The sequence below is a fragment of the Squalius cephalus genome (assembly GCF_949319135.1).
Source record: "Squalius cephalus genome assembly, chromosome: 13".
NCBI classification, from domain to species: domain Eukaryota; kingdom Metazoa; phylum Chordata; class Actinopteri; order Cypriniformes; family Leuciscidae; genus Squalius; species Squalius cephalus.
Window position 1 is genome coordinate 8,949,840 of NC_137134.1, and position 19,405 is coordinate 8,969,244.

Here is a 19,405-nt window from a genome sequence, read left to right on the forward strand (position 1 = left end):
GTGGCTTTTTCAGCGTGAATGAATATGAGGGTTTGAATTAGGGCTGTGCATACGATTAAAAGTTTGTGTTTACATAATATATGTGTGTGTATTGTGTATGTAATCATTTTGTATATATAAAGACACACATATGCATGTATATATTTAAGAAAAATGTCTTATTTATGTATAATATAAATTATATATAAACATATGCAAATATTTCATATATACATGCATGTGTGTGCATTTATATCGATTTATAATAGTTATAATACACATACATATATTATGTAAACACAAACTTTTATTTTGGATGCGATTAATCATTGCACAGCCCTAGTTTGAGGCTTACTCGTGTATGTGTGGTTACAACCATTCATTTTATCAGAGCGAATGACGTCAAACCTCCAATAACTTAAGAACTCTACAAATCTCTCTCTCTCTCTCTTTTAGCTGCTCCCATCACCACAGTGGAACATCTGTACATTTATTCGGCATGTTTTAGTCCAGATTTCCTTCCTAACTTCACTAAATCTCGGATTATGTATTATGTTTAAAGCATTTCTGAGACTAAAATAACACTTTAGACATTTCTGGAATAAACCGGCCAACTTCTTTGTCTCACAAAGGCTAATTTTATTGCTAGCACTGTGCACTATTTTTGAACACAACACTTTTGCAGTTTGAAAAAAAATTACAGGTTGACTGCACAATATAGTTTTTAATTTAATGTCATATTTAGCTTTGAACATGCTCTTCACTGACGCTATTGTTTCTTTGGTAACCTACAGTGGAACAAACAGTCATAGGTGAAAAAACTTAAGAGGCAAAATTGTTAGTTGTGGCCAAATGTTTTTCAAATGTAATAATTCATATTTTTAATGGATTTTTAATACATTTTCATGACTTATAATATAAGGTCAGGAACATGGCTAATATAAGAAAATCTGAACAAGAAAGAAAAAAAAGTCTTCTGTATTTAGACTGTAGAGGTTTCCAACATTCGAAACTAAAAGTAATTGTTATTTTAATCTTCACCACCATCATATAAACTGCAACACTGACCTTGAAAGAAGGTAAGATCTTTTACGAGTCCTGGTCCAAACAGCCCCTCCAAAATGCTTTCAAACCCTGTGAAGAAGACAAAGGTACATTCTTATTAGCTATATGTATGGACTTTAAGTACAAATCACATGTCCACCCACGTCTACCCCCACACGAGCACAAACCGCTTTCAATTTTATGAACTAAATCAATGCTTTGCCAATTTAATCCTGCCACTCAATTTAATTAACTGAAAATACTGGATCAACGGAGTAGCTGCATGAATACAGTCTGATGAAGCCGCTAAAATAGGGAGTACAAAAAATAAAAAAAAGATCAGTATTATTCTGGGTAAATGTCTATAGAAGTGATTTTGTACAAGCCCTGGAAATCTTACAAAGGAACCAGATGCGATGCAGACATCTGAATACACAATGTCAACTCCTAAATGAAGAACTGCCACCAAAAATATCTAAAAAAGGTTTATGCAAATGAATGCAGCCCTCAAAATGAAATAATTAACATCGTCAAAATAACATTTTCTAGTCTAAACCGTACCATACACTTAAACTTGAATGTATGGCATTTTCTTGAGTTAAGGCAAAACCATACGTCCTTAAAGCTACGCTGTCACAGTGATTAAGAAGAACATGATCACAAGTGTTTGTCCTTCAGGAGACCGCCGTCTTTCTGACAGAAACAGAAACAGCCAGACTTAGTTAGTGTGATTCACTATTCATCAGCTGTTCCCACTGCAGTGATAAAGCATGCATTCCAAATTGTTGCTTCTACAAAGGAGGCTTTGAAAACAAAAACGAGCACTTCAGAGACTTCTAACATTGTAGTCCATTAAATGCACCGCATTAGTGCTAAAACTGCAGCGCTTTTCCAGCTCTAGTGGATAATTGCATTGGTAGGTACACAGTGATCAAACACTGGACATATAATGCAAAGATATTAGTGATTAAGGACATTTTTTTTATATATATATAGAGAGATTTTGTGTGTGATTACATTTCATAAACATTTTTGCCATACATAATTTTTTGCCTAAAATCAACTGATACTGAGTTATATTACTTGTGAAAGTCAGTGTAGTTGTTCATACAGATACACATTATAAGTTATATTGTAATCAAGAGTATTGTATTAAAAAAATTATGAATGGACTGTGATGCCGAATTTCTTTTCTGTATTTTAATTTAATACATATTTTGGATGGGTTTCATTAGTTAACTACATTAGTGAACATGCACTAAGAATAAACAATACTTCATCAGCATTTATTCATTTTAGTTAATGTTAATTTCAACATTTACTCATATATTATTAAAATCAAAAGTTGTGTTTGTTAACATTAGAAATGCACTGTGAACTAGCATTAACAAACAATGAACATCTGTATTTTTATTAACTAATATTAACTAATATTAACTGCAACAAATGTATTGTCCATTGTTAGTTCAAATACATGAATAATGTTGACAAATAAGACCTTATTGTGAAGTGTTACCGATAAAATAATGAGCGGTGCAAGATGAGCCATTTTCCTGAAAGAAAACGACTGTACATTTTATATGTATCTGCTAAAAGCCAATTTTGTCAATATTTCAAGTACCTCAAAGCTGACACACACGGACCACAAAACTGACGTTTTACTTCATGGAGTGTTTGATGGGAAAAAGTGTTTGGAGGAAAAAAAAAACTGATAAGCAAATTTAAAAAATCTAAAATAATTTACAAACGTCACAAACAAATGAATACATATATACATGTGTGTGTGTACAAATTGAGCCTAAAATTGAATCCTTACCCAAGTTGGTTTGCAAGTATTTTGTATTATCATAAGTCTTGGTATAATACTTCATACAGGCCTCTTGCATTTTGTATGAAGGACAACTGTGTGGGATATCGACATAGAGCGACTCAGTCAAGCCAACAAAACTAACATTCATTCACTACATGACCCTAAATCGCCATGAGCAAATGAAGAATGCATTCCATACACACACAACAGTAAAACCAGGGCGGGGAAATGTCCCACTGAGGGGTGCGTGAACGAACAGAAACAAGCCAATCAATTTGACACCAGGGAGGGTCACGTCAGCAGCTTTTTGTTCGAACTTCCTGGTGACCATTAATAGTCTATATATAGTGTAGTGGATGAATGAATAATTTACTTTCACTGGGCAACAAGCAACCATGTATCTAACCAGTAGATAAGATCGATATATCGTACAGAGTCTGAGTTCTGCAGATGGTTGAAGGACAACGTTTCCAAGATGTACGTCTTGAACAAGCTAACTGTTCAGTCTTTAACTGAGTTTAATCTAACATAAATGCATATGTGTAATCTACATTGAGGGCAGATTAGAAGGCTCAGTTACTGTAAAAAAAAAAAAACATAATCATGCTTTTACCTCTAATGCTGAAATTAGTCTAAACACAATTAACATGGAGTGCTTTGCTTAGGCTATGTTTCTAAAATCCATGAACTACATTAGCGTTTATTTTATCTACTAAAAATGCCTATTGAATTATCCCCTATGTATATATATAGATGCAAAAGCCAAAAAGAAGTGCCATCTGAAATTTTCTTCTAGAATGATCATTTTTATCAAGCTCGTATATTTAAGCTCAGTAATTTCACTTAAATGACAATGAAAATTACCTATTGATTGTCATTTAAGTGAAATTACTGAACTTAAACATACAAGCCTGATAAAAAATTATCATTCTAGAAGAAAATTTCAGATGGCACTTAGAGGCTTTTACATCTGAACTCTTCATATATATATATATATATATATATATATATATATATATATATATATATATATATATATATATGAGTAAGAGAAAGAAAAGAAAATTAGAAGTTTATGGGATCGAACCGGATGTGACAACATTTCCGAGCAAAGTTTGAGATTTAGCATTAGCATTATTTTATGAGATTTAGCATTAGCATTATTTTTTGAGATTTAGCATTAACATTATTTTTATCTGCGGTGACAGCATGTCAATTTGGAGATGTTCACACATTGGACCGAGTACCGAACCCTGAGGCACACCGTTTGACATTTGGCCCCTTTGAAATGAACCTGGATATTAACTGCTTCTGAATGAATATTACAATAATTTGTTAATATTTTGGCTTCACATATGTTGCTAAAAATTTACTTCAGCATTTTCTGTTTTATTTTTAAAAAATTGCTGTTTCATGCTTAAAATATAGACTTTCCTAAAGGCTTGAGCTGTTGTCAATATCTTCCAGACTTCCTCTGCAACATTTTAAGGAACTAAGCACCACCCAAGAGATCAATATCATCTTACATTAAGACTGGGGGGGGGGTATCTCTTTCTCTCCGGGGATGGCAATACCTTCATTAAATCGTTAAAATCAGCATATTAGAGACGGTGCACGCTTGCCTCCCCGTGGTTTATCTTAACCCTAAATTAAGCCAACTCCCTACCCCCAACATCCATTCACAGAAGGTAGAAAGGGGGTTGGGTTTGTTCTTTCAGGGGAAATCTGTGTCAACTACAACCATCTCTATCTGGTAGAGCCATTCCCTGAGACGGAAGGTACACAAAAAAAGTCAGCAGCGTGACAGCCAGGTCAAAGGAAAACTAAACAAACCAGTGTGTCGAAGCAAAATTAACTGAGTTTTCAAGAACGAAATTGACCAATATAATGGCAAACACACACCTCCATCAAGACACATTAATCTCGGTTAGATCTTATGGTTAGTCCCTGCAGAAACATCTCCGATGGGAAGAGTAGATTGTTAGATTTCAACATCGGAAGAGGATGTCACCCGGCCCCAAGCAGTTCAAAAGACAAAAAAGAAAAACACACCAAAATATGATCCCAATCCTGCCCTCATCCCCATTCTTCAGTCCACTGTTGTGTTTAAAGAGCAGTTTCTCCGCATTTCAGCCGCATTTATCCAATTTCACTCCAAGCTTATTCAAATTTGGGAGGGGTGGAGGAAAATGGGTCATTTCTCTTTGTTTGGTTAAGGAGTTAACCCACAAAAAAAGCCGCAGTGTTTGAGAAAGCAATCCCAAATCTGCGAAGAACCTGCCATTGTGATCCCGACGGCTATTCTGTACGTTTAGAAGAGGGGGAAAAAAAGCAGCAACATTTTCCTTGTGACAGGAATCTGCCGGATGAATTCAGCGTGGCGGCACGCCGGAGTCATGCAGCGCAGTTCAACTATCCTGTTGGGGCCAATGATTTATTCAGTGCGCCACGTGCCAAAAGCAGAACGTCTAATTAATTATCCAATTATTTAATTATCCGACTGAAGGCCACTGAAATGATTAGGATTTCAATTGTAAAAACGCAAGCTTGATATCTTTTATTATTCCTTTGACAGATTCATAAAAATAAATGAAATCAATTTTTAATGTGCTCTAATTTTCAAGCACCAAGAAATGTAGCTAGAATACTATAGAGCTAATTTAAAGTAATTTGGATTATAGGTCCAAATAGGTATACTTTTTCAATATATTATACAAAACACATATCTAGTGTGAGCCTCAATGCCCGCTGGGAACACTGGCTATTAGAAATATGAAAAGAAGCATCAAGGTATGATAACATCCACTGGTTTGTCCAAAAAAAAAAAAAAAAAAAAAAAAAAAAAAAAAAAATATATATATATATATATATATATATATATATATGTGAAAAATAAAATAAAATAATACAAGCCCGAGACATCAATAGTACAACTACACAAATTGTATCCCTTCAAATAAGCTCAAACATATGGAGGCTTATTTCCGCCACGTAATAAAAAATAAAAAAAAATAATTTGCAAATTTCTTTCCTCACAATTGTGTGATATAAAGTCAGAATTGCAGGATTTAAACTGGCAAAAACGGGATATAAACTCGCAGTCTTTATAGAGTTTATATCTCACAATTCTGACTTTTTTTCTCACAGTTCTGACTATTTTCTCACAATTGCGAGTTTATATCTCATGAAGTCGCAATTCTGACTTTTTATCTCTGAGCTCTGACTTTGTAACATGCAATTGCTAGTTTATATCTGAAAAGTTTATAATTATTCCATGGAGGAAAACAAGCTTCCATACAAAGTACTTTTAGGCATTATCAATGTCTGTAATATAAATAAACTACAACGTGCATTTAGTGTTTGGGATTTGTTCAAACAAGCCCAAGAAAATGAAGGTAGGCAAACTCTGAGCTGAGAATACATTCAGTAAATTCTTCTTATGGTATCCATCATGTAAATATCTATGAAAATATATTATAATACATAAATAATATTTAAATAATATGAATATTCATAGTTTTTTACATTATATCTATATTTTTTCAGCAAGTTAATACATAAACAAAAGATTCAAATTAAATCATCATCAATTTGACATCTATTTTCACATTCTTTACTAACAGAACATAAATTCACAAATAATTATCCTGGACGCAGAGACACTTTTTGAGGCGCTTTTCAAACGCCTATGTTTTATTCAGCGTTTAAGATGCTCATATTTTTAGTGAAGTGGAACAGATGTTGGGGTAACGAAGATTACCTTCGGCTGCTTATGCGGCAGCTGGATAGATTCACCCTTGAGAGAGTAGATTTCTGCTCTTGTCTCAATCACCTGCGAGGTGTACGGCGAATAAATACAAGCCAACGGCGAGTGAATAGCGCAGATATCTCATGCGACTGCTGTTGGTGTCTACGTGATATCAATAGACTGAATTCTCCATTCTCGTACAGGAAAAGTGCTTTATAGGTTTTCTACGCTTCAATTCACAGGTTCTGCCAGAGTCAATTAACTTCAATTCCAAATAAACAGTAAACACCGACATAAAAGCATTGCTCACAGAAGACCTTGTGTCAAATGCTTTGAACACTTAAAAAAGGAAAGAAAACCTGTAGTATTTCTTTGGCTCCAAAAAAACAGAATTCAAAACATAGACCTTGCCTTGCTTTTTAATGTTTGGCCTTCGTTTTTAATGAGATTTGAGGAAATAAAACCTTTTTGGCTAAACAAAAAAAAAATCTTTTTTTATATAATGTTTACCACATGAAAGTGGAAAAAACGACAGTAAATGAAGGGGAAGAGACACGTTGAAAGCCGGATTTGAACCTCAAGAGTCCGCGTGAGCATCACAGCTCAGCGCCATTAACCACTTCGCCACGGCTTTAGGCACAACCTTAATGTTTAGTTTTGTTCATTCAAGAACTGCAACCCCTAAAAACCCGTTTTCTTTCATCGCAGAAGCTTAAATAAAAGAGTGCCACATCACCTGTGTGAGATTAATGGTATAAATAAGCGCAACGCTACTGCCATTTTGCCTGCCTTCACTATTTAATGCCCTCTATCCCCGTATTTCATACACAGACATCAAACTAATTAATTTGAAAGACTGCTGAAAAAGCTAATTATGAGGTCGCAAGGTGCACATACTTTATTATTAAAGAGAGGACAGAAAAAAGGGAAGTTTATGGAGGCAGACCGGTGTGCTTCCTATCCTCAGGGCGTAAAAGAAGGGTTTCATACGTTGCTTAGTGACACTGGGCGAGATCGCTATACTTCTCTTAATTAGCCTTTACTCCATCCCTTTGTCTCCAGCTGCCTGTCAGTCATCTTTTTTGGACTATATATATATATATATAAAACATGTTTGGATTGTGATTGAAAACTTGCTTTTAAAAACTCTTAAAAAGGCTTTTGAATTCTAAAGGACACGCATGGTATAAAAGGGAGGATCGAATCAGGAAATCTGCCCCCATCATCCATTTCATACGGGGTCTTTGTTTGCAGATGAATGACTAATTATGATCCTCAACTGAGGTGGCGTAGCATCTGATGAAGTTAGAAAAGTATTTATAACACGCTGGCCGTGACTGCGAGTTCCTGGAGGATGCCGTAGGAAGGTCTACTGCAGATGAAGGGCGCTAGGTTAAGGGAAAGGTAAATTAATGTTAAACCGGTTGCATACAGTGCATGGAGATTAAAGCATGACTGATATGAGTTTTTAATAACGATACTCTGAGATCAAGGTGGAAGATGGTAGATATATATATAGTAGGCTATAATACAAGTGAATGACAGCAAATTAAATACGTGAGGTGAGGTTGACTAGTTCATTTAGACTTTTTCTTAACTGCAAATATATTTTAATTAGCATTCTGAGCTTTAGCTGTTAAACAGCTCCGTCTGTTTTTGAAGACAACAACTCGAACGGATGCCTGACCGCCTCTATCTGTGCCAAGATCTATCAGATCATTGTTCGCCCTGTGAATCACGAACAGGCTCTGCGTGTTATGGAGATGCGGACGGGCGAAAGCGACGGGACCACGTAGCGAACGGAGACGTCAGGAAACGGTTGGACGTCTAGGACGAATCTAGGATGTTGTACGGAGCAACTAGGATTCAGTGGCCTGGGGTGTGTTTCCCGTACAAAGGCGTAACTCGCTGCTTCACTACCATAGTAAGATGCATCGTTGAAGAAATCAACTTGCTAGTTGCGACTGTTTCCCGAAATCGTATTGTCGCAAATTGGTCGTTCAACCACGTTGGTTTATGACGTCACGCAGGTGATGGAGTAATAATGAATCTGTTTGAGATCGAATTAACGCTAGATGTTTTGCTATAAATTACGGACATGGCACCTGAGGACTATTTCTCATTTTTCTCAGTTATTTTGCTTTATTTCCAGATTCGATCATAATGTCTTGATTATTTAATGTATGTTTAAATAAATATAACATGAAAACAAGTTATGATTATATTTCAAAAATGAATTTGATTAGAAAATGAACTTTATAATAGCTTAAACTTAATTCGATTTAGAATTTAATGCAAAACATGTATGTTAAATTTGACATTTCTACATTTTTGGCAGACGCTTTTATCCAAAGCGACATTAAAAGGTACACATTTACATTCTTATCAGCTCTGCCTTATGTGCAATTTAGTGTTGATTATTATCTAAAAATAAATAGCAGCTAAATTGAATAATTTGGGCTCTGTTGTTAATTGTAACCTTTAATATTATAGTAATTTGTAATTAAGGGCTCCCATATAATTTACAGCATTAGCTAAGATAGATTTTTTTATCCTTCAGAAAATGTATTATACTAGAATTTATTTTAAACACATTTACACATTTGTATATATATATATATATATATATATATATATATATATATATATATATACATACACTGTAAAAAGTGAACAGTTGGATCAACTTAAAAAAATTACTTCAAATGGTAACACCTAAAGAAATTAAGTTTTCTCAACTTAAATTATCACGTTTTATCGTGAAAAACGTGATAATTTAAGTTGAGAAAACTTAATTTCTTTAGGTGTTACCAATTGAAGTAATTTTTTTTAGTCCAAACTGTATTTTAAGGAAGAACATTTATTTATTTACGATACATTATTCATTCACAAAGAAAATTGGTGTCCTTAAAGGTTGGATTTTTCCTAATTTTTTAAATTAAGGCATTAAGTTAAATTTCCAAAAGATGATTTTTTATTCCTCATTTTAGTCAACTTTAGCATGGGTGTCTAAACTTATGCATAGCACTGTATATATATATATATATATAAAACAGTTTCACCCAAAACATTTTCAAAACAAAAAAATTCATCAGAATTGACAGTTTTCAGGCAAGAATTGAAAAATGTTCATATAACAGGCAATAATCCATGAATAATAATAATATAAACGGACTATCCAAACATATAATGCCCATTGCTGTACTCCATCTTGGCTCAATTCACTAAATAAAAACTTTAGCATTTGTCACTTTTGTTAACACTCTCAAAAATATGCAAATTAATGCAACATTTTAAGTATCAAAGCAATAGCCAAATTTAGACAACAAATATTACTTGATACCCCTGGAGACTTAGAATCTAAATAAAGTAAAAAGGCAGTAAATAAATAAATATTATTCAAAAATATATTCAAATCTTGTTTGTATTGTTAAATGTCTAAATAATAATAAGTCTAAAGTAAGAAACACTATGAAGATCATAAAGATAAAGGATAAAAGAAGACTTTGCTGTCTTCCAGATAATGTTGTCCTATTACCTGAAATACATTGCTTTTCCAGCAACAACAACAAATAAATAACTAAATAAAAAAAAAACAGAACATTCCTGGTACAAGCTAGTGCACAAAACTCTGAGAAAAACACACTCAAATGCTTCCTGCATCAGCTATTTTATTTTCCCTTGTCCAATTCCAGCAAGAACATTTCAAGTGCAGAAGTGTTATTTGGAGAGGAGGTTGAACAATGTCATTCGGGCCCCTCTTGACCTAGATTTGGGTTTGAATTAGAGTGCGGGAAAACTGTACACCCGCAGATGTGCTGTCCAATCAAATTTAACCCATCAGGACATCGGCCTTCTATGACAGGACCTTTTAGGTCATCAAGCCCCAATTGCAGGGAATGTACATCTCGCACCAGTTGTCATAAAAACGAACTATTGGCTATGAAAGGCAATTTTAAGCTTTTGATGGTGGTGATTAGTGTCAGAAGCAATGTTTACTTGGCCATTAAGTACCAAATGTGAAGCATTAGGTTGAAGTAGATGTGGATTTAAGTCCACTGCAAAGCAGGTTATTTATAGGGTTAAGTGGTCACCAAAAACAAAAACAAATCTGTTTTTTTTTTCTTCAAAAAGCCGTAATTTTTTAAAGAATAGATCATACCACAATACTTCATGTTTGCAAGGCGTTTTATGTTAGCTATTTTCACGACTAGCACGTCAAACTGATGTGGCGATCTCCATGTAAACCCACAGAACATCTGCAGCACATTTAAAAATATATATTTCTTTTTTTTTCCTGTAAAAACGATGTTATTTTTATAGCCTAAGGACAATCTGAGAATGAAAGCACTTACAAAAAGGCATGGCCTTCATCGTGTGTGTGTGTATTACATTGCCGCTATTTTGCACCTGAACCTTGAATCAATAATATCCTTCTATCTGTTCATTTAGTAGGGTTGATGGATATAACAAAAATGTATCTATTTTTCTGTTTTTTTTTTTCATATATTTATTGTATAATAAATATATCATTTATAATCATTTATTATATTATATTGTATAAATATGATTATTTCAACCATGCAGTCAATGTTGCCAAGTATGTTCAAAATGTACATAAAATACATAATTAAAAACATAGAGTTTTTCCAAAAATATGGATATTTACCAACATATATTTTCAGAACCAGCAACAAAACCTCCATAATAAATCGAATCCCTCTAAAGGCGTACACTGATAAAAACAAAAAAAGAAGAAACCAAATGAACTGGTTTTATTCAAGTCAAATATATTATTTAGCATCACTGAATCAATCTAAATGTGTTAATTTTATACCAACAAAATTAAAATGTATGGGTTAAATCAAGTAAAAAACAGCTCTTTATGGTAACAATTGCTGGTTACCACTTTCTAGAGTGTAGTTCACCACCACACACACACACACACACACAAAATGTTGTTTAAATGTTCTTTCTTCAGTGAAACATAAAAGAAGAAATTCTTCAGAATGTCCAAGCTGCTCTTTTCCATACAATGAAAGTGAATTGTCTGTATATCTTTAAAAGTGAAATTGTGACAATTTCCACTGTAAGTGTAAAAGAGCAGCTTGGACATTCTGTTAAATAACTCCTGACTTCCAGAAAATGTTTTCTTTTTTTTTTTCTTTTTTTTGGGGTGAACTATTCCTTTCAAAAAGACATCAGAGAACATGTATCCATTGTATGCCAGTGTGATAATTCAACAATACACGAGTGAAAGGAAAACTTCAACATACAATGCAGGAGATGCGATACTCCGTTCAAAAACACTCGTTCCCACAAATCAATCTGTCTTGGATCCTCCAGGTCTCTCCCAGAACAAATCAAAAACTACACATCCAAGACCAGAGTTAAGTCAATGCACAATTCAGAAAATGGTTGGTAAAAAAGTAGGATTTAAAAAAGGAAATTTTCCCAATAATGCCCCAAAATTAACCAGCGTTAAGATTTACCAAGAAACTACCATGAAAATATCATAATTCAACCAAACAGCAATATATATCCAGGTCTATTGCTTTGTGTTTCTCATTTCTCATTTATGAGAAACACAAAACAACTTAAACTTCAGCAAATAACATCACTTCATACTCCCTATATCTGCTCAAATACTATTCTAGGTTATATGGGTTTTAATGAGATTTAATCTAGCTTTAACAAAAAAAAAAAAAAAAAAAAACGGACAAAAAGTAATAACTTCGCTGGAGAGATAATGCGTTCCACTAAATGATTTTTAATCACAACTGTGTGGAAAAATCCCAAAACATTTGAGAATATTAAAATTACCAAAAAATAGATCGTTTTCTAATAATAATTCAGGATAGTAAACACGTGATTTTTACTTTTGTAATTAGTGGCAGCTACTGAACAATGGGATTCACGATTAATCCTCATTTAATAGCAAAAAGACCCTGAAGACAATAATCATCAGATCACCAGAGTATAAAATCATCTCTATTCGGGGGGAGGAGGGGGGGGAGGCATGTAATTGATATGAGATTTCAGCCTGCTCTTTTCATATGATTTTCACATGGATTCTTGCTCTATGAGAAACAAAAGAAATCCTTCACGTGTTGGGATCCAGATGGATGTAGGAGAAAATGAATGATGCAAACATACAGCTCAGGGATGGGCAAAACTACACACTTGTAAACTCTACTAAAAGGTTGGTTGTGCGTGTAAAAAACTAATTAATTGTATGTTTTGGATTCACCTGAGCCTGTTCTTGTGCTTTAAACGGAATGAACTTGAGAGAGTTTTACAGGATGCAAATGTAAGTATTGGAGCAAAAAAAAAAATCAATAATCAACCAGTACTTTGTTTGACCAATCGAGCATCGCAACCCATCCCTGATACAGCTAATCATAACCCAAAAATACATGAAAATACTTAACCGTAAAACAATAACCGTAAAACTATTAAGCAATGTTAATGTTAAACAATGACACAAGAAACATTAACAGTGGCTTTTACTTCATGAAAGAGTGACTTTTGCTCACATTTGGTTCAATATATTTGCAGGGTAGCATCTAGATTAAATATTACTGAAGCATTCAAAATTTTAACCACAAAATCTGGGGTTAAAAAAAAAGTCAATCAAATAACATTGATGCATGCGAAATATCCATCAAATACCTGCAATAAGTTTGGAAAACGTATAAATGTCTTTGTGTACAACATTTCACAAGTAAGTTTCAGTAAGATTTAAACTACTTTGCTAAAAGTGAAGCTAAAATGTTTTTAGAGTTTAGGAATTGTACCACCATAAAACATTAAAACCTGAAATCTAGGCTGAATGGTTTTCATGTATTTGCCACTGAAACCTGTGTCAGCATGCCAACAGTTCCCTGAAAACATCCACAGCAAAAATAATGTCAAAATTCCTTCAACCCTCACCCTAATCTAAACTCATTCCCAACACGGCAAGTGTTCAGGGGGTTTAATGGATAACAACCACACAGTGTCACATGAGAAGTAGACAAGAAAAAAAATGTAAACCATATGGCAGATTTTTGACACACTTGAATTTACAGGGAGTTGTTTAGCTAAAGGCTAAAATGAACTTCAGCACAGAAAGAGGAAGAGTGAAAATTTTGCTTATCTTGTCTTTTACGGTTACTGGATATCAAAAAGAAACACTCCCAAAGTTCTTGCGTAAGAGGCTGTTAAAGACTGTTTTGTTTTATCAAATCAAAGGACTCGCTTATACCTAGAATCTTTTGGGAATTTAGGGGAAAACCTGCCTTGAGATGTGTTCAAAATGAAATATGTAGTCTTTTCAAACTGTTCTTTTAAATGTGAAAGGTTTATTTTATAATTATTGTTCATTTGCATCTGACATCTAAAATACCAACTGATCTACTTAAAGGCACAGTATGTAAGTTTCGCCGCCAGAGGTCGCTTATTCGAAACAATAACAAAGGCGTAGCTTGATGGCGCCGTGAATGAGCGCGGGATCATGGGAGTTGTCGTCTTCACCTTCACAGCCAATGAAAAATAAACAGAAATCGTGTTCATGCATGAGTTAATGTATAAAAGTTTTACTAACGTTACTGTGGTATGAAGCCCGGGCCGTGGGACATTTTTTATTATTATGCTTGTACACCGAAAAAAATCAATTTTTTTAGCGCAAGTGGTTGCACACAATTGATTTTAGCTACATTTAAACAAATGCATTAAGTTGAACTAAAATTGATTAAGTTCAACTTAATGCATTTGTTTAAATGTAGCTAAAATCAATTTTAGTGCAACCACTTACGATATAAAAAATTGATTAAATTCAACGAATCGTTTTTTTCAGTGTATGCCGTAGTCAGCCGTTCCTTTCGTTTTGTTGGTCATGTTTATGTTACGATTAATGTCTGCCTCCTGAACTTGAATTTTGTTACAGTTACGTTTGATCACTTAAATTCACATTATTTTATTTAATTCTAATGAAACAGCCGCAAGTGCTGAATTACTACTCATAATGGCCATTTTATTTGACAAATTAAAATTGTGGAGTAACGCAGCAAAAACAATCATACTAAAACGCATTTGAGTGTGTTGAAAGTTGTTATAACACAACTGTGTTGAGCTATAAAACAATTATTAGTTTTCCGTCAATTAATGTATCCAAACAGTTGCTATAAAAAACAATATTTATTAAAGCGTCTTTGGTGCTTCCATGATTTCTACGGAAATCTAGGGTAATGCGGAAATGACATCAATGTTACACTGGTAAAAAACTGCTGATTTCTATGGATTTAAACATTGTTGGAAACATGAGATAATGTAAGTATAAGTTAAAAAAAAACATAACACTGTTCTAGTGGTTTTTGGATATTTTAATCCAAAAATCTTACATATTGTGCCTTTAATCCAAAAATCACTATGCACATGGACACACACACACATAAAAAAAAGAACAGGATTTGCATGAAATGAAGAGTCAGAAAAGTCAGAATTGGGATAATGTACGGATTTAATCTAGATGCCATTTGACAGAATGAGAATCCCTGGGGTTTTATAGGAAATAATAATGGAAACAGACTTCCCAGATGTCAAAATACTTAGGCACAGAAGCCTGGCATGTTTAAGATCCAAACTGTTGAGAAAAATCCAGTGGAAAAACCAAAAGTATTATCTCTGTGGGAGTGTAGTGCTAGTACATTTTAAGTAGTTTACATGGTTTAGTGAAACCCTGACAGCTTCAAAGCTGTGATGGAAACTGCAGCTGTAAACTCGATAATCATGAAGAATCAATGTTTTAGTTCCTTAGCTGCGCCACTGTAAAATAATCACAGTTGCTATTGTGATTATGAACCGGCTTCTCCAATGGTGCAAACAAAACACGCCTTTCATTTGGTCATCTAAACTTAAGTGCAATGAAACCTAACAGTAATTGTATATTTCATTGAATAAAATACTAAATGCAACTAACCTAGGCTTTATGTAGCATAACCATTGAAAAAATGTCCCTATATTTTCCCTACATGCAATATCTCCCCACAGAGAAAAAGATCCATACACAATTCAGATGACAATTTTTTTTTTTTTTTAATCAATTTAAAATGCTGTTGATTTTCAGCGGTGGTCAAAAACGAATGCAACTTGAATCAATGCACCTTCTTGCAGCCTACATACCAATTAAATCTGCTGGAAACTGTCGTCAAATAGCTCCAGACGCTTCTTTAACAACCTCTTCAGTTGGGGGTGGATGTTCAAGAGCTGCTAGAAACGTTTTACGGTCTAGCTAGAAAAATAAAGGTATAAAGTCGCTCTCAATATGTGCCACCAAAACCAAAATGCATGATTATCAACCAATAATACATTTGAGAAGAACTACAGGAACTTGATAAAGCACTATATTATCTATCAAGTATGGACTAGACCAAAACTGGAGACTAAAGCATTGATAAAATGTCAAAGGAATATCCAAAATAGCCCTATATTTGAGAGAAATGTTGCAAGAAACATAATTGGCCATAAGGTTGTTGCTGATCTTTGATGAAGAGAGAGGAAAGGGAAGCTTTCGAAGAGAGAGAGAGAGGGGGAGGTAGATGATGACTAGAGATAAAAATAAAAAGTGACATTTTTCCTGATGGTAATGGTTCTCACAGCAAGCAGCTTTGACCTTCAGTTTTGTTTGAATTTGTGACGCTCTCGAGCATGACACCAAATGTGTGCCGACAAATTCACACAGAAAGAGGTCCGAAAAGCCGGGAAAGCCAAGGTTAGGTTTGGCACTGGATGGCGTCGGGGTCCACGTATGGATCGACTGTTTGCAGGGGGTGAAAATAAACAGCAGATGGAATAAATTTGGCTAATTAAAACACAGGCACCTTAAACACACATCCATAACAGACCTCCATCCATAACACCCCAAATCCTATTCAGGGGTCTCGTAATAGACTGTTACTTAAAGTAAATGAAAATAAATGACAAGGAATGGCACAACTGAAATCATTAAATGAATGTAAATAAAAACAGTTATGAGTTAATGAGGAATGTTGGTCATTTTTTGTCAATTATTATGAATTTATTATTATCAAGAGCCATTTTTAATTGGGTTATTAACCATTTTAGGTAATCAGTCCTTCAGTTTTGAGAACCACTGCTGTTCCCATAATGCAAGGCTGTATAAAAGTTACCAACAACACACAGGAAAAGCTAGCTTGTAGGAAACATAATAGTCCATGTTACATTACAGAGGGCGATTTAGTATCAGACTACAAATAGAAACGGAAAAAGAAATGTATGACAAAATATGATACTGACAGTCCAAATTCACCATCAAACTAATTGGCTTGCAATAAAAAAAAAGGTGTTTCTAAACGTTCTATCAGTGCTGGAATGCTGGACAAGTGTGTTAACAACAATAGAGTTTGGATTTTGGAACTTTGACCCTGGAACAAAAAGTTTGAGGAAATGATTTATGATGCTCCCTAAAGCGTTATCAACAGAGCTCGGGAGAAACATCTCGTCATGAAGGTGTGAATCAACTTTTACACACTTTCAGAAATACGGTGGGAGATTAATGGCTTTGGTTACTTTTAAAAACACATGATAAAGCTCTCGTTATGAATTCACTGCAAATTTTCAATAGGCTAAGCCCAAAATATTTAGCCTAGATTTCCTCAAAATGTTCTTGGAATTAATCTCTTATGATGGACAGAGTAACTACACAGCACAAGATACAAGAAGCAACCAATCTTTAAGCCTTAAACACAGCAAGTAGATTTAAAATAGAGTTTTTTCTCACTCTCAAAGAAACAATCTAATACAATGTAATATTTTTGAGCAGAATATAACAGGAAAAAAATATATATATTAACTATAGAAATTCCCATGATTTGTAAGGTAATAATTAAAGGGTTAGTTCACCCAAAAATGAAAATGATCCCATAATTTCCTCACCCTCGAGCCATCCTAGGTGTATATGACTTTATTATTTCAGCCAAACACAATCAGAGTTATATTAAAAAATATCCTGGCTCTTCCAAGCTTTATACTGTAATGGAAGTATATTTTGAAGCTCTAAAAAAGCGCATCCATCCATCATAAAAGTAATATTCTTTATTAACCCTCTGACTCCAGAGGGTTAATTAAGGCCTTCTGAAGCACAGCAATGCGTTTTTGTAAGAAAAATATAATGACTGGCCTCCGGTAACACTTCAAAACGCCATGCGTCGGGTCAGGTCGCTCTTCCTCCGGAAGTAGACTCGCGAACAGCCGTTACAGTGGTTATAGTTTATAAAGTTATAAATATGGATATCTTTCTTACAAAAACACATGGCTGTGCTTCAGAAGGCCTTTATTATCCACCTGGAGGTGTATGGATTACTTTTATGATGGATGGATGCACTTTTTCGGGCTTTAAAATATCTTCTACCATTCACTCTCCCATTATAAAGCTTGGAAGAGCCAGGATATTACTTAATATACCTCCGATAATGTTTGGCTGAAAGAAGAAAGTCATATACACCTAGGATGGCTTGAGGGTAAGGAAATCATTTTTTGGATGAACCAACCCTTTAATGGCTCACTGCCAAATATCTTTCATTTTTCAGAACAGAAGAGCAATGAATCCAACCAACATAACCTCAGTGCCTTGATACTTCCTGAAACAGGCATTTTGATACAGATTGGGAGTTTTTTCCTCATATCATGAGATGATAACTAAGCAGGTTTCACTGACACATGCCATCTTCGATAATAAAACACATCCTAGTCATTTTAAACACAGAAGTGTATCATATTTGATATGATGTAGAGCATGTTGAGCAAACAGAAGAGCAAAGTTCACAATAAAAGCTTTACCATTCATAGAGATCCACATATGTGTCATCTAAAATGTATTTGTGGTATATCTTAAGAAACATTATAATCAGACTTTGTGCTGTTCACTATGTCGTTGAAATATCTACATTGTTTTGGTTGATAAAGAGTGACCAACATTTACTCAAAAGCTGCAGTTAACAGATGCCAAAAGCCAAGGGTTTTCTGTCAGACATTAAAAGGGAGATTAACACAAATCTAGGGTTGAAAACGAGGAAACCCCGAGGTTAAGACTCAATAGATAATCTCCCAATAACATCAGATACGGCGATTTAAAAGGATTAAACACAGCTAATGAAACATTACATGTAACGGGGGAGGGGCGGGAAACCAATATTTTCCATCATATTTTTGGAAATGAGAAACAAATGTGAGTAAATAACACTTTGAAACGGGTTCCTAAAAAACAAATAATGTTGTTATTTGCGCGACATTTTGGCTACACTGGCAAGTCTCGTTCACGGACAAAGCGAGCAATCGATTAACCAAAAAACACATCAAAACAGACTCAAATATCAGCGCGTATATATTCGCCAAAAAATCGTCAGATTAAGATCAAGGCGTTATATTAAAATGCTCAGTATAGCAAGAATTGGTCTTGACAAGGCCGCGATAACAACTATGCAATATGCGCAGTGTCATTTTCTTTGTCAACCCCCCACCTTCCCCTAAAATACAAAATTATTTTCTGACATTTCCCCATTGCAGCAAAGCGCGCTCCCCCAGCGCCGATGATTTGAGGGAAGGGAGGACGCGCGCGCGCGCGCAGCAGCAGCATGACAGTGGGGCGGGGACGCGCACAGCCCTCCCCCAACCCCAAATAATACAGTAGCCTACAATAAAACAGGGAGCGCGCACACTGGCAAAAGGAACGCATTTGATTGGTCAATGCACAATTCTCTCTGTACACGTAACACGCCCTGCTTACAATAAATAAACATCGCCCAAATTTTCTTAAAAAAAAAAAA

The 19,405-nt window shown here is 34.6% G+C and overlaps 1 protein-coding gene across 2 annotated transcripts in view; it reads right to left on the bottom strand.

The window, feature by feature from the left end:
* The window catches only part of lcor (ligand dependent nuclear receptor corepressor), a 41,479-nt gene that overhangs the window by 21,603 nt on the left and 471 nt on the right, over window positions 1-19,405 (bottom strand). For both annotated transcript variants that reach the window (XM_079889817.1, XM_079889816.1), the window contains exon 2: window positions 1,048-1,113. In XM_079889817.1, coding sequence (XP_079745943.1) covers window positions 1,048-1,113 — 66 coding nt within the window. The remainder of the gene's footprint in view (window positions 1-1,047; window positions 1,114-19,405) is intronic.